Source organism: Mercurialis annua, linkage group LG1-X, assembly GCF_937616625.2.
Source record: "Mercurialis annua linkage group LG1-X, ddMerAnnu1.2, whole genome shotgun sequence".
NCBI classification, from domain to species: Eukaryota; Viridiplantae; Streptophyta; class Magnoliopsida; order Malpighiales; family Euphorbiaceae; genus Mercurialis; species Mercurialis annua.
In genome coordinates, this window is record NC_065570.1 from 939,194 (window position 1) to 964,216 (window position 25,023).

The window sequence follows — 25,023 nt, forward strand, 5'->3', positions numbered from 1 at the left end:
TTACCAATCGAACCATAATTACAATTCCATCGGTTTGTAGTTAAGGTGCGTTTCAGTTTGATTTTTGCACACCCCTCTTCCGGAATCCAAAGTAGTATCCCTTGGGCGAGAACTAAGAAAATGCTTACTCATTTTCTATCTTAGTCTTTTAATTAACCACATGTTATCTTAAAATTTGAGAAATAAATATGTAATATTAGTAATAAGGTGGCTTAGGCATAAGTTCATTTCTAAAATAGACTCATCTCATCTTCTACGTTAATCAAGTATTTTAATAACGTCATTAGATAGAAACTATGGCATTTAAAACCCACATAATTCGACCATGACATCAAAGAATACCTCACATAGATTTAAGAATATATAAATTATGCAGATGCATTTCACCAGTAACTATCTATACGCACTCACCCAAATAGAAATCGGCTAAATAACATTTAACAAATAAGACAAAGTCGGAAAAAAAAATGTCAAGCCGGCCCTTCCTTAAAGGAACTTTGAACATTTTAATACAATTTTAGTTTTTTAATTTACGTGCCTAAAATGCATTCGATTAAGTAGTGTAATACCAAGATTACGTCTCTTAGGCACTATTAATAGCCTTTAATTTTGATGTTGAATTTGGTTGAGAGAGGTTGCTGTAGAATTGTCTGTTCATTTTAAAACATGTAGAGCACATTAATTGACTTTATGATAATGCATTTTTGCAATAGGAAAGGGCAAATGTATTTGTATTTGGCACGCCATTTCTTAACCCCGTGACACCAACATTTATTTAATTAATCTCTAATCAGTACGCTTAGCCACTTGACACCAAGATTGCATAGCGAAATGCCGGAATCCGAAAATAAAAAATACTCCCTCCGTCCCAAATTGATAGACAGTTTAGGACAAATACAAGTATTAAGGAATTTAACAAATCTATGTAAAATGAGTAATTTTATAAAAACATATCACACTTACCCTTATTTAATGCAGTGTTGACTGTGCCTTTTAGTGGTGTTTGCTCTCTTTTTAATGTAATATAATATAGTTAATGAGGGTATTCATGCCATTTTATCATTTTAGCAATAAATGACTGCCTATAATTTGGGACAAAGAAACTTGAAATAGTGCCTATCAATTTGGGATGGAGGGAGTATATAGTAGATGAGTTGCAATATTCACATCAGCATTGATTGATTAAATATTCAATTGATTATTCAGATAATTAAAATTATCATGTTTTGAATTGAAAAAATTAGAAATTTGGAGAAAAATAAAAAATATGCTCTAATTTATAATTTTATTTGCATTAACCTTTTTAGAAAAAATAAGACTGAAGTAGAAATCGGCTTTTCATTTTTGCAAAAACATACAACGTGATCATTCATAAGCATACAAATTCACAAGACATGGTTCAATCGTACTAGTATTAATGCACCGAATACCATCAAAACTCCGACGCTTAAGCGTGACCGGATGAGTGTAGTACTAGGATAAGCGATCTCCTAAAATAGTCATTATATTGCACCCTTTCTATATTAAAATAAAAATAAAATTCACAAGTTGGTCTTTCACTTCATATTCATTCATAAGCACAGCCTTGAACTTGCAGGAATAAGTAAGTGGCATCAAATTCATACATCAATCATCACTTATTATATGTTACATATGATTTCCTACATTAATAAAAAGGTTGCAGGTGGTTCATCACTTACTTAGGAACTACCAAGTATACAGCTCTGCGCGGTGCATTTACAAATGAAACCATACAAATTTTCTCGAGTCATTAACTTATCAGCAAAAAAAAGATATTAAAAACCAAAGGATTTTTGGCTAAATCTCACTAGAGCTTAACCGACGGATCCCTCAAGCTTTAAGCTCATCAGCTGGTTCACCTCTGAACCAAATTCATCAGGAAGTTCATTGAACACGTCTTGGCAAAATCCAGAAATCATGGCGGCCATTGCCTTTTCGTAGTCTATTCCTCTCTGCTGAAAGTAAAATAGCTGATCTTCTCCAATTTTAGAAGTGCTGGCTTCATGTTCCACTCGAGCTGTGGGGTTCTTAACCTGATTAAAGAATAAGAGTACACACACACTTAGGCAACAATGTAGAATCCCACGAGAGAGTCCAATATTTTAGAATCTAGATCTAAATTGTGAGATAAGCAATTAAAGTAAAAGAAAATGAAGACTTGACACCAACATATGGTCAATACAATATTTAATAGGGGTGGGCAAAAAAACCGGTCAAACCGATTAATCGAACCGAAACCGGAAATCCGAACCGGAAAATGTGGTTAACCGGTCCAACGGTTTAGGTTTAGGTTTTGATTTTTAGTTTTCATGGTTAATGGTTTAGGTTTAGGTTTTGGATTTCTAAAAACCGTGGTTAATCGGTTAACCGGTTTATATATATATTCATATATTTTTAATAATTAATAAGATATATTTTATGATCTGTAAAATAATATGGATTTTATAATATACACAATAAAATTTAATTATAAAAATATATTGACATATATTTTATTTAGGAATATTTATATATTTTAGGAGAATTTATATATGAAAATATTTTAAAAGAAATTTGTTTTCCTTATTATAATATTTAATTAACAGAAATAGGAATATTTAAGTATATAAATAGTAGAAAGTGGACGTGAACAACACCACAAACAATTCAAAAAATACAAACCTAGCTTTAATATTACTCATAAATTATTTATAAATAATAATAGTTTTAAATATTTGCATTGACTTAACTATTTATAAGATAGTTTAGATTTATATTTTTAATATAATTTGAATTTCTATAGTTTTTTTTGTTTGTTAAAAAATCAAATAGAATTAAAATTTTATCTTTTTTGTCTTTAATTTTTCTAATGGTTATATGGTTAAAAACCGTAAAACCGAAAAACCGAACCGTTTTTTATGGTTAACCGATTTATCGGTTAACCGTTTAAAATTTTAGGTTTAGGTTTTTAATTTTAAAAACCGTATTACAATGGACCGGTTTACAAATTGTCCTCATGGACCGGTTAACCGGTCCATGCCCACCCCTAATATTTAACATAGTAATCAACTTAAGTGTTGACTGAAAAATACAAGGCATATTGGTGGAAACTTGCTATTATCTTTGTTGTAAAGATTGAGCTTTAGCAACATAAAAAATTATATTTTCCAAATAATTCCGTCCCCATACCGTTTCACACCTCAAGAAAATATTTTCTATTTTCATATGCTGGATAAACAAGTCATGAAATAAGTTCGAACTTGAATATATGAAGCACTACTGCGCCTCTATATTTCATAACAAGAAATTTTTCACGTAGGCTGCACCTCTGCAAAGAGAGGGAAAAAGCCAAAGCAACACTTGGGGGAACTATCAACCCCGGATGATGAGATTCTAGTGGGTCTAATAAAAAGGGCTTTATGGTCACTCCCTCTACTCGGCCTCACAACCTTAACCTACCATGGGTTTCAAGGCAAAGCATAATAAACCTTTGTTTGAAGGAGAAAGAACATGTATGAAAACAAGATTAAATCATTAATGTCTTTTAATGAAAAGAAAACATCCATCAAATTTTTCCAGCACACAAACACTAAAATGTCTAATAAAAGAAACATAGATGAAAAGAGAAAGGTTTCTACAGCATTCAGCTAGTGATATTTCATATAATCAATTGCTCTCCGCTGGAAATGCAGAAATCGCATTTGTCGCTAATGGATTTCTTCATTCAGAAAAAAAAATCGATGTCCAGAATTTCATTAGACTTTTAGCTTCCTCCACTAGATATAACAGTCATTTCAGAACATAAGAAATGTGTAAAAGCTTAAGTTACAGTAAACAAGTCTAATAGTAGCTTCACCATCCATCATGAGTTCCATCACTTCTTTTTCTACTTTCAGTCTTAAACTAGAGAGTTAGAGTCAATGGAGCCCCTTCTGGCACTAAACACCCGCTTACTTGGACGGTGTGAGAAACATGACACACATGTTAAACAATGAACCCTCTTATGCTGTTTCATAGCACTACATTTCAGTTTCACAGTTTCTCTAAGGTCACTCCACTCATAAGATTAAGCATCTACTGCAGGAGTTAGTTTGCTACATATAATTTACTGAGGGAATAATAGATTATAATAAGCAGCTCCTTTTATGGATGGATTAAGACAGCAAATTAACCAAAGATACACAATGCCACATTCATCTAAGAGGAAAACATCAAAAATATATGACGGATCTTAACTAGACTATGTTGAGCACCACTAGAAAATTTTAATTAAATAAAACAAACATGGAAATGATAAACTGCTTTAACGATATATGAGAATATACAAACATACCTGAATATACGGATAGGTATTGGCTGCTGCAGTATCACCAATAAGCATTGAGTCGCATTGTGATGAGTTGCGAGCATTCTCTGCCTTTGATTGAACCTGAACAAGGCCCCTGTAACAGTTCCTAGAATTCCCAGCTGATATACCCTTTGAAATAATACGACTTCTAGTATTTTTTCCTTTATGTATCATTTTTGTTCCTGTATCCGCTTGCTGATAATTATTAGTCAAAGCAACAGAATAGAACTCTCCCACAGTATCATCCCCTTCTAATACAACACTAGGGTACTTCCAAGTAATGGCAGAACCTGTCTCGACCTGAGTCCATGATATCTTAGACTTATTTCCAGCACAAAGCCCCCGCTTTGTAACAAAATTGTAAATCCCACCCTTTCCTTCCTCATCACCAGCATACCAATTCTGCACCGTCGAATACTTAATCTCTGCAGCCTCAGCACAATACAACTCAACCACAGCTGCATGAAGCTGATTCGTATCATAAGACGGTGCAGTACACCCTTCTAAATACTCCACAAAGCTCCTATCATCAGCAACAATCAAAGTCCTCTCAAACTGACCCGTTTCCATAGCATTAATCCTAAAATACGTAGAAATCTGCATTGGACACTTGGTATCCTTTGGTATATAACAAAACGATCCATCACTAAAAACAGCCGAATTCAAAGCAGCATAATAATTATCCTCACTAGGAACAACTCTCCCCAAATACTTCCTAACCAAATCAGGATACTCCTTAATCGCCTCAGAAATAGAGCAAAATATAACACCCGATTTCTCCAACGTCTTCCTATGAGTCGTAGCTATCGAAACACTATCAAGCACAGCATCAACAGCAACATTAGCTAACCTATTCTTCTCATTCAAAGGAACACCAAGCCTATCAAAATACTTAAGTAATTCTGGGTCGGCCTCGTCGAGACTATTCAAAGTTGGTTTCTTTTTAGGAGCAGAATAATAACACATATCTTGAAAATTAATGGGTGGGTATCGATTATCAGACCAGTTAGGCTCTTTTAACTTCAAAAACTTCTCAAAAGCATTTAACCTAAACTCAAGCATCCAATCAGGTTCTTCTTTAAGCAAAGAAATTGACCTGATTGTATCTTCAGAAAGCCCCTTAGGGATTGAAAACGAATCAATATCTATAGTGAACCCAAATTTCTTATCATAGTCACGATTACGGAGAATCTCACGAATTTTATCATCAGAGCTAGTTGAAATTGATGCTGTATTACCTGAGTCTGGAGTTCGGGTCTTGGGTTCAAACCCGACATCGGCTCGGATTCTAACCAAACTTGACGGTTTTGGAGCCGGTTTGAGTGAAAATGAAAAGGGTCTGTGTGGTTTGGTTGAATCGGAACTGGGTTGTGGAGAAAACCGGGAGATGTTGTTTGTTAGGAGAGAAGCCATGGATGGAATTTGATTGAAGTTTGAAGATGAGTCTGGTTTTTGATTTTATTTAATTAAGTGAATGATTATGTTGGCCATATGTTTTGAGATTGGCTCGTGTGTTCCACACGTAAGTCTTGTTGGAAGAATGTGGACTGCTGCTCAGCTTAGTTCCAAAAAAGAAAAAGCATAGCTGCCAAATTTGAACAAAAATAGGATAATGTTGTTTTGATTATTTTATTGAGAATTTTACATTTTTTTTTTTGAAATCATCAAATCTCATTAAATCGAATATGAAACAGTTACATTTGTAAGAAATTCGGAATAATTCGAAAACTAAATCCGATGACCTGACATGGAACAGACAACATGCTGCCTGATTCGTAGATCTTACTTACGAAAATAAAAATAAATTATTAACTGTTTCGCTAAATAAGTGCAGTCTTCGATCACTCGTCGATCAAAACTTATCCAATAACCCACAAACTCAGAGCATTCCATTCAATCACCACTTGATAACTCCTTCATAAAAAAGAGACAGCAAACTCCTACATAAAAAGGAGACAACAAACCTTTCACAGAGAAAGGACAACAAACCTTTCATAATGAAAGGACAACATAAAACATTCAGAAAAAAAACAAACAATGAAAAACAAATAAAACTAATATAGCTCATAAACGATTCCATTTTATTGATGAAAGATCTTCGATCTATCTTCACTTCTTGGTAAATGAATTGCGCTTTCGTTGATAGATTTTAATCCATCAAAAAAATGAAAAAGAGTCGCTATTTATTGTATTCTATAAAATTAAGATAACATAAATAAAGGGATGGCTACCGTCAACAACAAAAAATCAAACCATTGACGGCAGCCGGAGAAGAAATAAGAAGAAAACTCTTGGCGGCTAGGGTTTTTTTAGAGAGAAAAAGGAGGTTTTTAGGTTTGCAGAAAATACCAGAGTTATTGAGAATTTTACATGAATAACCAAAAAAGTATATATAAAAAAAAACATTAAAAGTATTGTAATAAGTAAATAAGTAATAAAAACAAGTGTTACTTCAACTAACAAAAAGATTGACATTAATTTTTTAAAAATTAATAGAACCATAATTTTAGAATAAAAACATATACAGTACCATCGGTAAAGAAATTTGAAAAAACCACACAATTATTTAAGATATGTATTTTAATATTTAAAAATACGTTTTAATTATAATTGACTTATTATACTTCCGGATACTTATATCTTAGCAGCATTTCGAGTAATTCATTAACTCGAAGATCCGCTGAAAGAAGCAGAAGTTGCAGTAAATACTAAATCTTTCATTGATACGGACTATTGTGTGAAAAATATATTAAATGTACACTAAATTTTTGAAAAAGTTCAAATCACTTTGATAATAATTAGTTTGATCTATTTTACCGAAAAACTTTACGGCACGTCCTTATAACTCTAAATAAAAAAAAATCATATAAAAATGGATAAATAAAAATATCTTATTTGGAGAGATTGGATTCATTCTAAATTAAAAAAAAATGAATAAAAAATACACATTAAATATATAAAAAATATTTTTTTTCTGATAATAAACATAGGAGATGATTTTTTAAAAAATATAAAGTGAAACATGAAGTATACAGAAATGGAAAAAAAATTAAAAATCATACTTGTAAAAAAAATTGATTTTCGTTTGTAATTTTTCTATATAAGAAAAAGTGAAACACGTAATTTCCACTACTTGGTTAGATCCAAAATGAACAAAGGATCACTTTACCCCCTCATCTTGGCACAAAGTATCAAAAACGTCCAAATTGAGAAAACCGGATCACTTTTACCCTGAACTTGTCAAAACCGGTACAAAAACACCCCTTATGCTGACGTGGCACTTAATTGGAGAGTGGGTTACTAATTAAACCTAATTCACTCTAATTAATCACTTTTAGACACTAATTAATATCAATTAAATTCTAATTAATCTAAGGGTCTTTTTTAACTTTTTTCAACTTCTTTTTTTAATTTTTTTTATTCCGGCGAGCCTCCTCGCCGGAAAACAGGAGCTGCTGCTCCTCTGAGGAGCAACAGCTCCTCAAAAATTTGCTCCTCCAGGAGCAGATTTGCTCCTCGAGGAGCGGATATGAACAGACCCATCTGGGTCTGTTCATCTTCTTCAACGAAAAAGATGAACAGACCCAGATGGGTCTGTTCATAACTTCCATTAGGAAGTGAAGAAAATTTAATTTTCTTCACTTCCTAATGGAAGTGAAGAGGAAGAGACCCATCTGGGTCTCTTCGTCAAGAGACCCAGATGGGTCTCTTTATCACTTCCTAATGGAAGTGGACACTTTCATTAGGAAGTGATGAAGAGAACCAGATCTGGTTCTCTTCGTCACTTCCTAATGGAAGTGAATTCCACTTCCATTAGGAAGTGATGAAGAGACCCAGATGGGTCTCTTCTTCACTTCCATTAAGGAAGTGAAGAAATCCTTCACTTCCTTAATGGAAGTGATGAACAGATCCACGGGTCGTCAAGAACAGACCCGTGGGTCTGTTCTTTAATTTTTTTTTAATTAAATTATAAAAAGTTAGGGGTTAATTTGTTATATATGTATAATTTAAAGGATTAATTTGTTATTTTAAGTTCTTGATTAGTGGGAGTAAATTGTTTTTTTTTTAATTATTAGGTATTAATTTAAAATGGTTTAAAAAGAATTAGGATCATTTTAAACCTTTTTATATCAAAAACCACCTTAATAAACCGAAAACCACTTTGAAAACCGGAGAGTGTATCTCACTCTCTTAAGTGAGAGTGGGGAGGGGGGTTTTTGTACCAAATTTGACAAGTTCAGGGTAAAAGTGACCCCATTTTGCTAATTTTGACGTTTTTGATACTTTGCGCCAAGTTCAGGGGGTAAAGTGATCCTTTGTTCGATCCAAAATAAGCGTAGGTAGCCAAAGCCCATTAAGGATCCAAAGAAAGTGAGAGATACTGTGCGCCAACTTCTGACATTCCAGTTTCTTTTGTTTTTCAGTTATTCTAACTTTTCTATTAATTCTAACAAACAAAACAAATCTTTAAACATAACAAAACAAAACAAAACAAAAATAATTAATAAAATCAAGATTAAGATTAAGATTCACCTTTCAAGACGTAACTCCACAAGCAGATTTTAGCTCTTCTTCATCTCATATTTTCACCAGGTTAACATTTTTAATCTCATTGTATTATGCGTTTATTTTACCACATTGTTGTTTTAATTAATTTTATTGTTGATATGGACGAAATTAGAATTATAATCTCTTTTATTAGATTTTCACAAAATTCACTGAGGTGAATGGAGTGCAATCTTTGAAATGTGTGTTTTTTTTTTCAGTTTTGCCTCGAATTTTTTCGTATGTGATGATCTTAGATATTGATGTTGCTTCTAGTATAATGGATTTAATATTTGAAGGTCTCTCAGGTTGAATTATGGATTTAATATTTAATATTTCTCCACAACTATTGGTGTAAAAGTTGGCTCTTCTATTTTGTTCATGACTCTATTTTCTTATTCTTATTATCAAGAGTTATTTTTGATATAAAATCTCAACTTTTAGTGTATTTTGTGATTGAAGCACATATTTTAAAATTTGTCATAAAAAGGTCCAACCTTTTATATTTGGCATTGTTTCACTAAGGTGTTTTTTTTTATAGCGAAATGATATCATTTTGGCCGTTTTGTAGACGGTTGCAGTGTAAAATGCTGAAAAATGAAAGGTTGAGCTTTTTTATGTCACAAAATGAAAGGTTGGGACTTTTTATGCCAAGTTTTAAATAATGAGCACAAAAAACACTAATCGTTGGAATTTTTTTTTTTTTTTGATGAATAATAGTTGGACTTTTTGTACAAATAACTGTATTATTAATCAATTCTTGCTTAGACCATTAAGGTTGATTATTCTTTAATTAGTTCACAGGACAACAATAGGACCATTATGAGCATAAATTTGTAGTTTACAGACAATGATATGTTTGGTTTTCAGCTGGACAATTTAGAAAAAAAAAATTCAAGTATCGGTGCTCTATGCCGACTGTTGTGTGCAACATGCTAACTTTTTTTTGATTTAACTGCTTGCTTTTTATAGATAAAGGAAGATAGTGATATTTAATTTGTTTGATACAGAAAGTTTCAGATTTGGGTTAAATCAGCCATCTTTGATCAGTTTGTGAAATGGACCCGCATAGTCAAGGGAATAGCTCTGCTTCTCCAGCAGACCCTCCCTTGAAACGCAAACGTGGTCGTCCTCGTAAGGATGAGAGCCAGGTACAAGGGGAGACCACGCCTGCTACTCCGGCAGCTGACATATTGAAGAAAAATAAACAGTCTGCTGATACTACTGATTATGTTGGTGATGAAATGGTGGGTAAAAGGGTTTCTGGTGTCATTGAGGGCTCATTTGATGCAGGATATCTTCTCAAAGTTAAAGTAGGTGATACTGAAACTCAGCTGAGGGGTGTTGTGTTTCTACCGGGCAGATTTACTCCCGTCACGGCCTCAAATGATGTGGCTCCAGAAGTGAAAATGTATAAAAGGACAGAAATGCAAATACCTGCTCCGATTCCAACAACTCAGGTTCATGGTCCAGTACCATCGTTGGATCAAAGTGATAAGCAACCAATAGTTCAAGTCAAAGGTTTATCATCTGAACTTCAGTCTGCTATTCCAAGTCTGCAGGAAAATCAACCTTCTTCGAATATACTTCCCGTGGCTGATAATTTCCCACCTCTGAGTAGCGCAGGATCTTCCTTAGTGGGTGCGCCACAGAAACTTGTAGAGTCGGTAACTGGTGTCCTACCTGCATCTATCATGCCAAGGATAGTGCATGAAAAAGTTCCCGAGCGAAATGACCTGTTGAAAGAATTTGAAGATTCCCTAAACAAATTTCATAGTGTTAGTGTGGAGACAACCGAGCAATCAAAAGCAATGCCACAATCTGTGCCTCCTGTCGACAGTATTCCTGGCAGTGGAACTGTTAATGTTGAGCTTGAAATCCAACATCAGGTTGCGAATAACGACTTTAAGCCAAACCTGGAAAATAACCATATTTCTGTGATCTCCGAGTCCGTGGAATCAATTGAAACAAAAGTATGGACTGTAAAGCCGGTTGAACTACCAGAGGTTGCTGCAAAAACTGTTAGTGGAAACGATATGTCCCACTTAAACGGGAGGTCTGTAAGTAACGATTACAACACTACACAGGCAGACTCAAAATCTACTCCATCAACTGGCCTTCCAGTAACACTGTCTGAGAGAGAAGCTATTACATCTGAATCCAAGCTTGCCACTGAAGGATCTTCTGCTTCTTCACCTGTTGCCGGTTTGCCTGTAACTTTGTTTCAGAGAGAAGCTGTTCCATCTGAATGCAAGCTTGCTATAGATGGACCTGTTCTTGGCAGAATAACGGAGCCTCAGTTCTGCATCTCACCAGGTGTGACTGTGAGCAACAATGTGGACTGTAACTTGAAGGATTCAATTCCTCCTACAGAATCTTAGCTTTATCTACATTAGTATGGTGATAATTTGGATTGTGCACTGGTGCCTAACAAGAGTAATCTACGAGTGATGTGGCCTATTAGGTCACGTGTTGGAAAATAAAGGGGCAATACTGCCAGGGTCTAGATTTCTATAAATTTAAACTCGGATAGATTAGCACCTGCTCTTGATGAATTTGCAATGTGAACTGCTGCTCTCTAAATGGATTATTGGAGGCAGATTTTGGATACAGTTCTTTTGCAACTTTTTTTGAAGCAGCTTTATTGAATTGTTTCTTTTGGAAGTAAATTATTATTAAATCATTTGTTTAAATACTGTTTATTGTGGATTCTTTTTCTTTCTTTAAATTATGCCCTCAAGACGATCAATTTGAAAATATTGTGACATCAGTGAATAGCAAGAAATTTCTAACCAATCAAGGTAGTCCCTATGCAAATCCTGTTTCGATATACTTAGATTGGAGCATAAATTTAAACCAAATACAGCTTTCGAATATGCATTACTAAGAAAGAAAATTCCAGGGAATTGTATTGTTTTTAACACAGTTGCAACATAACAAGATCTGGAAATAATTCTAAGACAACACAATTTACGACAACTCTTATCAAGGGTCTGGTAAAAATATGCCGCAGAACCAGGTTGTCAATATCAGTAACTAGAACATTCACACCCAAGTTGGATAATATAAATATATGAAAACAAGAAACTTAACACATTAAAATAGTAATCAAACAGAAACTCGCAAAAACATAAGTTGTAAAGTGCATATACTATTAGCAAGAAAACAGCAAAAGCCTGAATTCCCTTTCACCCTCAAAGGCACAGATGAAACTAACACATGTTCTCGTCTCACTAGTAACATAAAATGAAGGCATGCTTAGACAAAAACTTATCAGCTATATCCCACTTGCTGATGTTGCTGATGTTGCTGCTGTTGCTGCTGTTGCTGTTGTTGCTGCTGTTGCTGGTTCTGCTGATAATTCCCATACCCAGGATAATTTCCATAGTACATGTTAGGATCCTGTGGAGCAGGGGCATAGCCGTAATTCTCATATCCTGGTTGTTGTGTATATCCATAATATCCAGCATTATACTGATTAGCTTCTGCCTGAGGCTATAAAAAAAACCATTCAGTATATTTATCATTTTCAACTTTTCAACGACTTGTGTAATTTCCGTATAAAACATCGGAAACAAACCTGTTTGTTTGAAGGACTGCGTCCCCATGACAGCCGAATATTTTGTCCACTCAACGAAACTCCATTTAATCCTCGCAATGCCTCCTCTGCACCATTCCTGATTCATGGCAGGAAAGAAAAAAAGTAAACACTCAAATCCTCGTGAGATCTCTTACTACAGTCATGCAAGGGATGAATTTACCTGTCAGCAAACTGAACAAATCCGCATCGCTTCCCAGCAGGTATTTTCACATGTAATAATGGCCCAAAACGGCCAAAAAGATCCCTCAAATTGTCATCAGTGACATTCGAGTCCAAATTACCAACAAATATCTGCGTTGAAATCTGGAAGAGTTACAAATGCATTGCAAAGGAATAAAGTGTGTAAGTAAAAAAATTGCAAGGTACCCACAGTTGTGTTATTTGGGTCGTTCTCGTTTTCACTCGGAGTTTGAGAACTGGGATAAGAAGCTGCATATGAAAGATAACATGCAATAAAAAAATTTAAACAAAATAATTTTTTTCTAAGTTGCATAAATATATGTGTGTGTGTAGGTGGCAAACCAGGCACAGATATGGTCCCTCACAAACACAACACAACACATTAGACAAATAATTCAAGTATCATAATCAAATCTTTGAAAAAAATAAGAGCACATATATTTTAATAAAAAAAGATTGCAACACATCTGAGTAAATATCAAGACAAACATGGGAGTGATCCAGACAATTTGAATGAGCCTACATACAACTGAGAATGTTCGGCCACACAGCCGTCCTGGCAAAATATCTATAATGAATAAATTATATTATAATGCAGTTGAAACGTAGAAATTCTTACTACTCTTCCAACATCTAACATCCACAGTTAGACACAAACAACAAGAGATTTATATGATCAGGCAGCAACCAAAAAGTTTGCCTTAACATGACAAGATAAATAAAAATTTCTAGCACAATGCAGGTAGCAAATCAGTAGAAAAATATCCTATCAATACAAAAAAAAAAATTGGGATCAGCAGCCATTGCAGAGGATACTCAGGTGGATCTATTTTTGAACCTGAAAGCAACAAAAACTTACTAGTATACAAGCTATGAAAGCAAATATGTCATATTAATATTAGAATATGCTCAGAAAGGAATCCAAATAATTGAAGTATTATACTTATCACAAGTCTCGATGAAAAAGCAAACCACAGCACTATAATAATACATCTAAAAAGAATAGTTAATTTGGAAGTAGAAATTACCAAAATATAAAATAAAATCAAACACGGGAAATGAGAGGTAACAGTCCAACGAAAACTACAGTCCAAGAATAGAAGCTAAAAGAGAAACAATCCTGCACCATAGTTTCGAAAAAGTTTCTATATCACCATCCATAGTCCTTAAAGTGTCACTGAACATTACCGGGAATCTAGAAAGCATTTATTGCCAGACTAATCTAAAATTATTAATGAGAAGTATTTGACACCAACAAGGAAAATACCAAGCATGTGAAAGAAATTCATAAAAACTGAAAGAGAAATAGAAGCAAAATAAATCCTTCTCTGGAGACAAAAAATGACAAGTTACTGAACTAGCAGATATTTAAAAAATCTGAGCAGTAACAGAACACAGCTGGAATGAAGCTCAATCACAAGAGTGGACTAAAAAGATACTTTGAAGAATGTAGCATAATGGATGCCACATATAAACTTAAATTAATGGACAAGAGAAGGATTAAAAATATCTAAAAACTGACCTAGGAGAGGCACGCACTAAGGGTAACCAATTCAGCTGAAATCAGTCCCAGGCCCCTAGATGATAGAGCCTCTTGACGCCCTGCTTTGAGACAACAGGAGTTCTATAAGTTTTTGTAAGTTTTAAGACTTTAAAAAGTGTGAATACTGCCCAAATAGTATAGGAAGGAAAGACTTGGGAAACTGCTTCCTATCTTCGAAAAGTATTAACTGAAAGAACAGAAACTTAACAAAAAAGTTCAGCAATCAAATTAAAGAACACATAAATGACCTACCAATTAAAAGGAACAACCAATAACGATAAGGCATTCAACTAAAGCAACAGCCAGAAAAAAAAGATGCATACCTTTAGAATACTGCTGGTCAGTGACCACCTTCTTATTAGTAGCTAGTCCAATTCTCATTGGCCTAGTTGAACAAAATGCACCATTCATCTCAGTCATAGCACGTAACTGCTCACCTTCATCAGCAAATCGAACAAACCCATAACCCTTCGAACGTCCAGTGAGCCTATCAATAACAACCTTAGCGCCCTTAATTGATGGATAATGCACCCTAAAAGTCTCTTGTAGTGTATAATCTGAAACATCAGCAGCCAAATCTCCAACAAAAATGGTAAAATCGGCTGTATCGTCACGCTTATCACCCCCACTAAAAGACGCCCAATTCATCCTAAAATTCTGCTCACTGTTAGGCATACGTGCACCATTGTAAGTCTGCAATATCCTCTCGGCAGAACCATGGCTATTAAACTCGATAAATCCATATCCTTCTATTTGACCCGTTTGCTTATTGCGAATCACTTTCACGGAAGTAAGCTACAACAAAAAATACAACCACCTTACATAACCCTACTTTATTGTTATGCACAACTATATAACGCCATAAACACTATGCATTTATATAAAAAAATACCTAAAAACAAGAATTTTTTAATACGAAACAAAAACCCTAGAATATTTTCCATATTACACACAAAATTAGGGTTTTTTCGCAATTAAATCCACGTATGAGTTTTTTTTTCTTCTTCACTTTGCAACTTATAAAGAAAACCCTAATTTTCTTTAAAAAAAGAAGATATGAACTTTTACTAATCATAAAAATAACCTAATTTTTTTAAGACAGTACCTCGCCGGTTTGAGCAAAACAGCTACTAATGTAATTCTCATCCATCCAGTACTGCAAATCTCCGATCCAAAGAGTACGGAGTTCATCACCAGTAGCCGGTTGACCCTGAGTTGGCTGTTGCTGAGATGGAACCGCCGCAGGAGCCATGGCAGGCTGCTGTTGGTGGTGGCCCCACATAGTTGGCTGCGGAGGCTGCATCATCATCATGTACGGTGACGGCTGCTGGTATTGCTGCGCAGCCATTGACGGCGCCTGTTGCGGCGGTTGGCCACCCATTTGTTGCGGTGGTGCTCCCGCTCCTGGCTGTTGCATCATTGTGTTTGGGTTTTTGAGATTTCTTTAGAGAGAGAAACAAAAGAGGGAGAAACACAGAAACCCTAATTTTTTTAGAGAGAGAAAGCAAAGGATTTGTAAAGAAGAGATGCGTTTATTTGTATACTCTTTTATTATTAAATTTTAGGAAATTTTTTATTTAGACACGACGAATAGTACTAATTAACACGTGGCTGGTTTTTATTGATGCGTTAGAAAGATATTTTTTCTTCTTCTTTTATGGCCGTTAGATGTGCTGACCAAAATAATTTTTATTTGAGGTCACATGAATTAAAATTTAAAACTAGACGACCTCACTAAATCATTCTCTCTTAATTTAAAAAGAAAAGGTTATTATGGTAAAAAAATCTCCAACTTTTGCTTCTAATTTAAACACATTTTACCAGAAGTCGCACTCTACATCCCAACTTTTTCAAAAACAAGGCTTAATACATCTGCGTGTCCCTGCACTTTTCTATTTTTGCACATAAGGTCCCTGCACTAAAATATCCATCATTAAATCCCTGCACTTTAACTTTCATCATCCCGTAGTCCCTCTGTTAAGGCGAGTGTTGACGCCGTTAATGCATTTTCAGTTTTCTTAATTTTAGATCCCTGCACTTTTAATTTTTTAATGTTACGTCCCTGCACTTTTAAATGTTGAGATTATGTATAAATATGCATTAATTTTTAGTTTAATAAAACTAAATTTAAGTATAAAATATTAAAACTAATATTTTTAAAGGGTATGAATTTAACATATTTAAATAATAATAATGTCAAAAATTATATTTTTTAGCTATTATTTTATTGAAAATTTTATTCCTTACTGAATGTTTAATGTATTATTATTCATCTATAAATAAAAAAAATATAATTTATTTATTTATTTTACTACGTTGAAAATAAATGTAAATTTAATTTTTATTTTAACAAATAAACATTAACTTAGAGAAATAAAACGAATTTTAATATTTTTTATTAAATAATTAAAATAATATTCTATACCGATAAATTTTATTTTTTAAATAATATGACAACATTGCACTTAGAGGTGTAAACAGACGTTGATCTTGATATATGTCAATTTCAAAATTGAGTATGTTATATAAGCTTGCAAGTTCGAGCTGTCTACTTCCATTTTTAAAGTAGACATATCAAGCGAAAGTCTGAATGAATTTCTAATTTCTTAATAATTTTTTATGTTACCTTTAATTTTTTTTAAACTAACTTTGAATATTTCTTGAGTTAGGGCCTCATTCACGAAATGTACTGTAATACTTAAGTCATATTTATTTTGATAAAATGATCGTTAATATAATTTTAATAATCTTTAAATTATAAATTAATTAGCTTTAAATAAAAAATAAAATTAACTAATATTTAATTATATTAAAAAATAAAAGTGAACTAGATTTTTTATTTTTTAAAAGTAAATATTAACCAACATAAATAATACTAATTTTTGTCACGACCCAAATTATTGAGCCGAGACCGGCGCTAGGGAATGGGAGTGGTAGCTCCGAAACCCGTAGCAAGCCTAAAACCACTATTAATTTTTTTCGCATTTAAAATTATAATATCATATATAAACCTTTTTAGAAAACTCTTTTAAATAATATAATTGTAGATATTAAAATATCATATTAAAGTTTACATTCAAAACTAACTATATGAAATCCAAATGTCTATCTAATACTGACATCTACTGACTACTGCAGCTCTAGGAACTCATGCTTGTGCAAGTCCAATGACTTCTGGCACAATGGAGATGGTTTGTCTGATCTGACTCCGTCTACCTGCAAACATCAGAGTGAGGGGTCAATATTTGGGAAAATACTGAGTGAGTTTGCAAGTTACTTATAGTATTATCAAAATATAGCGCTACATGCTTAATACGTATATAAATTTATGATATAAGCAAACATTATCAATTTCAAAAGTGTGAGTCCAACTCACTAGATACGGGGACTTCCAGACTACACCGTAGCCGAGTGCTCACTCGTATCGAAATCATAAAGTGTGAGTCCAACTCACTGGTGGCCCAGCCACTGGTGGGCCCAGCCCACTAGATACGGGGACTTCCAGGCTACACCGTAGCCGAGTTCACTCTCGTATCGAATTCATATCATATCATACATAAACATATTTTAATTCTTAATCATAAAGTCAAATACTCTAGACTGACTCACCAATGATCATGCACCCTATTGACACCCAATAGGTAGTTGGTCTCTTCGGACCGCACATTAGACACTTATCTCCAAAACAACGAGTACAACAACATTCATATAATCAAATCTATCAAACAAAACAGCTCATACGAGCAAGTCATATAGATACGAGATATTTAATAACAATACTCATAATATAAGAAAATAACTTTCATAACAATAATACGCGAAAGTAAATTGCCACTCACAGTGACCGCTATTCCTTATATCCGAACGTAAGCTCCAGGAGACTGGTCCGTCAATCCTCGTCGAGCTTCTTGGTTCGTCATACTCGTAGCTCGGTAGTCCTTCACATCTATCATAGGATTCTATCGTTAAAGCATATACTTAGAGAATCATATTCTTAAAACCTGCACTAGATACTTAACACGACAAAAGCACGAAACATAACCGCAGTGCTCCAAACGTATCTTTCTCTGTAGATATCTATTCATATCTTGATTACTTATCATGCTAATGTTCATTGCTATAATGTCTTATTGATATTCATTTTAAGACATTAGTCAGAGTTCTACACCCGTATCATGTCATCGGAAGCCAATTTTCGCTCCCGGAAGTCCCCCGGAGGTTCCGGTCAAGGTGGGGCACGTCGTGCTAGCTTGGCACGTCGTGCCCTTCAATTTTTATGAAGGGCACGTCGTGCCCTTCCTTGTGCACGTCGTGCACCCCTGGTGGTGCACGTCGTGCACTTCTGGTAGTGCACGTCGTGCCCACTTCGGGTACGATGTTTCCGACGTGCTCTAGACCATTTCTGAGGCCCCAAATCATCCAAAACTCATACCAAGTCGCATCTAACTCATATAAACACTTAACTTATCACTTTACACCTCAAACGTATTAAGAGTAACTCGATTTATATCCGAATGATTCAAACGTAACTTTTCAAACGAAACAGCCACTAACTCAGAAAATTTCACCATCAAAACGAAACTCTTACCTTTATTTGAGGCTGTAAAATGATAGAGGATCCTTTCCTCGTTCCGTGGCCGCGAGAATCGCTCAATTCCGAGTCCGAACGAAGGAGTTATGTCGATTTTAAGTTTGATCGCGTCGCGAAACTATGTCGCACGTCGTGAGACATAGTCGCACGTCGTGCGACACCCCTAAACAGGTCCAAACATCATCTCGACATGCTCACGACATCCCTAACTCATTCCGACATGGTTCTACATCAATATAACACAATATTCAACTCAATAATCATCAAAAACGTCAAAAACTACATGATTACGATAGATTCGATCCGTATATAACAAAACAGCCCATTAACTTCCAATTTCAGAAAACCAAACCTCAATTTTACCTTGATTTGTAGTTCATAATTGATTGAGGATCTAATTCTTGATCTAACGGTGCGAGAATCACTCGATTCGGACGAGAAACGGCGAAACGGCAGCGGATCGAATCGATCGTCACTTTTCTTCATTTCCTTCATCTGATTCTTCTTTTCTTCTTCTGGACTCTTCATTTCTCTTCTCAATTCTTATATACATATTGGTAAAAAGGTCATTTTGATCTCTCACTTCTTTAACTCAAACCATTTCTCTTTTAAACTTCCTAATTTAACCAAATGGTTAAATTATCCTTTTAACTCAACTTTATACGTATTATTTATATCCAAATAAATAATACTATCCCAAAATTATTATTTCCGTCAATAGTCTTTTAACTACTATACCCGAGGCTTAATTGGCTAATTTACACTTTAGCCCTTGAAACTTTTCAAAAGTTACAATTTAGCCCAAACGCATCCGCGTCCAAATTTTAAAAGGTCTCCGATTGACCCGAAACTTTTACCACATATACTATAAAACATTTCGCGGATCTTGGCGAAATAATTTCCATTTTAAATCGTAGTGGCTAAATTACCACTTTAGTCCCTGTACCTTATTTCGAGCTTTTCTTGACATTTTTCCTTCTAATTCCAATTCTAACTTTAGAATTGAAATAAAATAATAAGTTTCTCGAAAATTATTTCCAATATCGCCACCCTGGCGAAACAGGACTGGACACGTAGTCCAATTAAATGCTTCAATATTTTGGGGTATTACATTCTTCCCCCCTTATAAAAATTCGTCCTCGAATTTTCATATTCTTTTCTTACCTTAATCTCTTTTACATCTAGAATTTAGTAGGGATACCGTGTTCATCTTACAACACTGGTCAGCACATGAAATCGTTATTTCAATTTCTGTACTTCCTACCCTTTGATGTCAGTTAACACTGTCAACCTTACTTTTGATTTCATTTCTTTGAACTTCTAGTTCCTTACTGCTATCCAATGGCAGTTCGTCTTAATGACGTCTTATTACTAAAGACGATAATCTTTGTCATTCAACATCTCCCTTTTATGACGACATTAGTCGTATTCATATGTATCTACGATTCGCCGTTCTTAATTCTTTACTCTTGCAGTCTCTTCCATATGGCCGTCATTACGGCCTGATTCTTATTTATCATTATGTTGGGATCTTTATCCCATTATCCACTATTCTCTTTTTGTCTCGTTACTTCACTTCTCATATGAAAATTCTTTCGCTATCGTCGTTAATCATGGTTATCCATGAGGTGAATCCTTAGGATATATCCTTATGATGTCTTCACTTTTCTTGTAAAGCTTACTTAACCTTCTTCTTGCATCTTGATATCTCATATACCTCTTTATTCGTTTGCATATCCATTGATTTATTTTCTTTTTCTTAAGCATGACGTACTATTCTTTGAAATTCCTCGTCTCTTCTTACCTCACATCGATCTGTTTCATCAATCTGGTTTTCAGCCAGATAGGATTGTCATATTGGTCGCTGAATTCTTATTTTAATAAGACAGCGTGTGACCAATGTTCTGGTAAGCTTTCTTTACTTATAATCCTTAAATGAGGATCTTAATCCTTTTCCAATCATATACTTGCATTAGAATGTCCTCTGATGACATCGTTACTTATTCCATGCTTGATCTTTTTATTCATCATAATCTAACTTTTTCTTATCTATTCCTTCCTTCCAATTCTCAATCTTAATTGGCTCTTAGCTTTCAAATCACTTCCCTTTACTATCACGTACTACTAAACTTACTTCTCATTACTATTCATGATCTTTCCATTTCACTTGTTATTCCTACTTCTATCCATATCGTAGGTACACTTCTTCGTTACTTTCTTTGACTTCTTGTCCTTAGTTAACCAATAGGATTAATAGTCTAAATGCTATTATCATATGGTACTCTTATTGCGTTCCTAATTCACGCTTTTATCATATTCTTGATTATCTTTATCCCTTTTTGTTTCTATGCGTTGACGACTACATAGAATTTAATCCATATGATCCTCTCGTCATCTTTCCACGTGACTTTCTCTTTTTCATTTCTCAATAACTCTTATCAAGTTCCTTGCGACATACGCAGGTTATCCGTACTTTCTTTAACTCTGTTTATTTTAACTAACTTCTTATTATCCATAATCTACTTTTGCGTCTTTATACTTTATCATACACGTCATGTACCTTTAGCAATCCTTCGACCGTACGCAGGAAGTCAGTGGAATACAGTCCTACTGGTAGCATTCCTTGTGAAAAGGAGCGCATTTTCTTCCTAACCTGATCAGAGCCACTCGTGTCTGACCATTGGCTATCTCTGCATCCTCCCTCAGATTGCGATATTTCCGTACACTGGACCAGAAATGCTCACCCCGGTACTCCTCGACATCAGACTCGTCTGATAACTCTTCTTCCCCGAAGTCCTCTTCATGAGGATCTTGTTCTGGGAATGTATCAAACAAATTTGATCGTGTCTAATACATCTTAATCCTTTGAGGATCATAATCAATCTTCTATATCGATCACATTATGCACTTTATTCTTTATTTGATCTAACTTGAAGTCTAAGGTTTAGCACTTCACAAGCATCCATTATATTTGTACCTTTTTCAGCCTATTATTTCGCTTCATAATTGATACCTTGAGGTGGAAGTTTCAACTCTCAATCCACCGATTGCAGTTCTTGTTGTTTATCTCTTGATCTAAGTACCTTGATCTTTCCCGATTATCCTCAACCGGAACTAACAGTTGAAAGAATTTCCAAATCGGGTCACAAACTTAGTTCATGTTATTTGGTCTTTCACCGCTCTAATTGCATGTCGAAACTAATTATAGGTTAAACCTTTCATCGACATATTTATTGACATTACTGTTTGTCTTTCATCCGCTCGATATATACGAACATCTTACTTTACTTTTCCTAGAGGATCTAGCATACTGCTTGATCCGTTAAACTCTTTTAGCCTTAACTTATGTATACCACCATCAAACCTCTATAGGTGTTCCTTTCTTCACGTTAATACTGTCTTTGTATCCGTCGTCCTATTATTGGCACATAATTCCTTATATCAATTACTTTTATGGCTAACTGATTCACAACGATGTTGGATTACTACGGCACTTTCGATGCCTGTATATTCCCACTTTATCTTGCAAGGTTCCCATTGACCTTCATCTCGTTTCTGACCTTTACTGGCCAATTGAATTAGATTACACTTGTTCTTGTTACCTCGATCTTCTTCTCGCGCTTCACATACTTGCTGTGCAACAGCACACGTTCACGCAGTTCTTTGTTCATAGTATAGCGATTATATAAAGGAATACTGATAAATTCCTTAAAATATATCACTTACTAATCATCACAACTACTCGCTGTCCACGTAAGTTGGACTATCGGAACATGTCCTTCCTTGTGACCTTCCATGATTACGTCTTTCGTTGCAAGTCTTCTGAGTGTTCTAACTCATTGTAGACTTGCAAATTATCAAATCATATACTCGCGTCGTATATGTTAAACGCATATTACTATCGTAACTATAAGCATCTATGTTGACCGGATTCAAGAAAATCAGTGTCCCCTAGATTTCCTTGATTACGTATCCATCTTAAGTCTTGCGAGCATTCCGCTCACATGGACTTAATCAAACATCAAAAATATCAAATCACATCATACATGTTCTATACATTATTAATCGGATATAAATTATTATCCAAACACATATATTATTCTAACTGTGTACTAGCCTGTTTAATCAAGGCTAAGTTCATTAACTAGAGACACAAATCCTATGCTCTCACAATTATACTTATTCATTCGCCTCCTAGCCTTGTTCACAGCTTGCTCGCGAGCACTCTACTTCCTTTACAGAGTTCTGGTCTAGGTATACTCACATTAAAAACAAAACTCTTTGAAAACTCTTTCAAATAAAACGACTCATTTAAAAATTTCATTTAAATCTTAGCAAAATTGTGCACTAGGGTGATGACGTCTCTCATCCCCAAAGAGTTGCCACATCTCACCTCTTCGTCTGAACATAATGCATATGATGCATGTTCTATTAATGCATGAATTGATGTATGTAGTGATGCATTTCTATCAATGTCGTGGCAATTATCAATGGCTATTACGGGTCTAGGCACAATTATGCTTTTAGAATCGTTAAACAAATAACTTTTAAAAGTTATAAACTTCGAGTTTTGTAAGTTCTCTAGACCTTTAAACTCTGCTTCTGGAAAGTTCCTCAACTTCTATAACTTTGTAATTTTTCTTCTCACTCTTTCTGAAATTTCGATCGATCGAATCCAATAACATCTCTCCTGCTATCTGATGCTAAACACCTATATATCTAACATCAAATCACATCCACATCAATCATATTCTATTCATAGGAGGCAATACCTCTCCTAGAAACTTTATTTCAAAAAGCATATTATTCTTAATATCTTTCGTCTGACATCGATAGCGAAGCCAACCGATGTATCCTATATCCCTGACATCGATAGCAAAGCCAACCGATGTATCTTATCTGTCTGACATCGATAGCGAAGCCAACCGATGTATCGGATATGTCTGACATCGATAGCAAAGCCAACCGATGTATCCGATTCAATTCATACAAATCAATCTCATATCATGCAAGCACATCTTATCGAAAACAAAATTATACGTATATTTATCTCGTATATACGTGTCACGAAAGTCAACCAAACATTTCACAAGTTAATCTATTATACTTATCACAAAACACTTAACGTAAACAACTGGGATCAGACAAAGCTCAACTCTATAGCTGCAGTAGTTCCTAGATTACTTAACCGACAAACACATCTTAGCAGAGGTAACTGGACCAACTGCTCTGATACCACAATTGTCACGACCCAAATTATTGAGCCGAGACCGGCGCTAGGGAATGGGAGTGGTAGCTCCGAAACCCGTAGCAAGCCTAAAACCACTATTAATTTTTTTCGCATTTAAAATTATAATATCATATATAAACCTTTTTAGAAAACTCTTTTAAATAATATAATTGTAGATATTAAAATATCATATTAAAGTTTACATTCAAAACTAACTATATGAAATCCAAATGTCTATCTAATACTGACATCTACTGACTACTGCAGCTCTAGGAACTCATGCTTGTGCAAGTCCAATGACTTCTGGCACAATGGAGATGGTTTGTCTGATCTGACTCCGTCTACCTGCAAACATCAGAGTGAGGGGTCAATATTTGGGAAAATACTGAGTGAGTTTGCAAGTTACTTATAGTATTATCAAAATATAGCGCTACATGCTTAATACGTATATAAATTTATGATATAAGCAAACATTATCAATTTCAAAAGTGTGAGTCCAACTCACTAGATACGGGGACTTCCAGACTACACCGTAGCCGAGTGCTCACTCGTATCGAAATCATAAAGTGTGAGTCCAACTCACTGGTGGCCCAGCCACTGGTGGGCCCAGCCCACTAGATACGGGGACTTCCAGGCTACACCGTAGCCGAGTTCACTCTCGTATCGAATTCATATCATATCATACATAAACATATTTTAATTCTTAATCATAAAGTCAAATACTCTAGACTGACTCACCAATGATCATGCACCCTATTGACACCCAATAGGTAGTTGGTCTCTTCGGACCGCACATTAGACACTTATCTCCAAAACAACGAGTACAACAACATTCATATAATCAAATCTATCAAACAAAACAGCTCATACGAGCAAGTCATATAGATACGAGATATTTAATAACAATACTCATAATATAAGAAAATAACTTTCATAACAATAATACGCGAAAGTAAATTGCCACTCACAGTGACCGCTATTCCTT

At 34.7% G+C, this 25,023-nt stretch overlaps 3 protein-coding genes across 6 annotated transcripts; 1 reads left to right on the forward strand and 2 right to left on the reverse strand.

Moving 5' to 3' along the window:
* Positions 1 to 1,540: 1,540 nt before the first annotated feature.
* LOC126654532 (UPF0051 protein ABCI8, chloroplastic) lies at positions 1,541 to 5,874 on the reverse strand. The gene is made up of 2 exons (XM_050348428.2): positions 4,334 to 5,874; positions 1,541 to 2,054 (listed from the first exon to the last, which is right to left on the reverse strand). Exons 1-2 carry the CDS (start codon positions 5,759 to 5,761, stop codon positions 1,836 to 1,838), a joined length of 1,647 nt encoding a protein of 548 aa, XP_050204385.1. The 5' UTR covers positions 5,762 to 5,874; the 3' UTR covers positions 1,541 to 1,835.
* A 2,832-nt stretch (positions 5,875 to 8,706) lies between these two features.
* LOC126685397 (uncharacterized) lies at positions 8,707 to 11,595 on the forward strand. Of its 3 annotated transcripts, none has more exons than XM_050379559.2 (2): positions 8,707 to 8,941; positions 9,866 to 11,595. In XM_050379559.2, the coding sequence occupies exon 2, from the start codon at positions 9,952 to 9,954 to the stop codon at positions 11,272 to 11,274; it is 1,323 nt and encodes a 440-aa protein (XP_050235516.1). In that variant the 5' UTR covers positions 8,707 to 8,941; positions 9,866 to 9,951; the 3' UTR covers positions 11,275 to 11,595. The 3 variants fall into 3 exon arrangements, with proteins under 3 accessions (XP_050235516.1, XP_050235517.1, XP_050235515.1); XM_050379560.2 differs by having other exon boundaries at positions 9,914 to 11,595; XM_050379558.2 differs by having other exon boundaries at positions 8,708 to 8,941; positions 9,904 to 11,595.
* Positions 11,596 to 11,937: 342 nt separating this feature from the next.
* LOC126685433 (polyadenylate-binding protein RBP45-like) lies at positions 11,938 to 15,758 on the reverse strand. 2 transcript variants are annotated; one of them, XM_050379562.2, is made up of 6 exons: positions 15,323 to 15,758; positions 14,541 to 15,012; positions 12,865 to 12,923; positions 12,655 to 12,785; positions 12,474 to 12,570; positions 11,938 to 12,382 (listed from the first exon to the last, which is right to left on the reverse strand). In XM_050379562.2, the coding sequence occupies exons 1-6, from the start codon at positions 15,635 to 15,637 to the stop codon at positions 12,167 to 12,169; spliced, it is 1,290 nt and encodes a 429-aa protein (XP_050235519.1). In that variant the 5' UTR covers positions 15,638 to 15,758; the 3' UTR covers positions 11,938 to 12,166. The 2 variants fall into 2 exon arrangements, with proteins under 2 accessions (XP_050235519.1, XP_050235518.1); XM_050379561.2 differs by having other exon boundaries at positions 11,938 to 12,388.
* Positions 15,759 to 25,023: the final 9,265 nt, after the last annotated feature.

Excerpts from the sequence above, each read along its gene's own strand:
- LOC126685397 (XM_050379559.2), top strand. The coding sequence starts at position 9,952 with ATGGACCCGCATAGTCAAGGGAATAGCTCTGCTTCTCCAGCAGACCCT.
- LOC126685433 (XM_050379561.2), bottom strand. The coding sequence starts at position 15,637 with ATGATGCAACAGCCAGGAGCGGGAGCACCACCGCAACAAATGGGTGGC. Across the intron at positions 12,924-14,540 it reads TGACCAGCAGTATTCTAAAG|CTTCTTATCCCAGTTCTCAA; the intron begins GTATGCATCTTT and ends TTTCATATGCAG. Across the intron at positions 12,389-12,473 it reads GCAGTCCTTCAAACAAACAG|CCTCAGGCAGAAGCTAATCA; the intron begins GTTTGTTTCCGA and ends TTTTTTTTATAG.
- LOC126654532 (XM_050348428.2), bottom strand. The coding sequence starts at position 5,761 with ATGGCTTCTCTCCTAACAAACAACATCTCCCGGTTTTCTCCACAACCC. Across the intron at positions 2,055-4,333 it reads ATACCTATCCGTATATTCAG|GTTAAGAACCCCACAGCTCG; the intron begins GTATGTTTGTAT and ends TTCTTTAATCAG.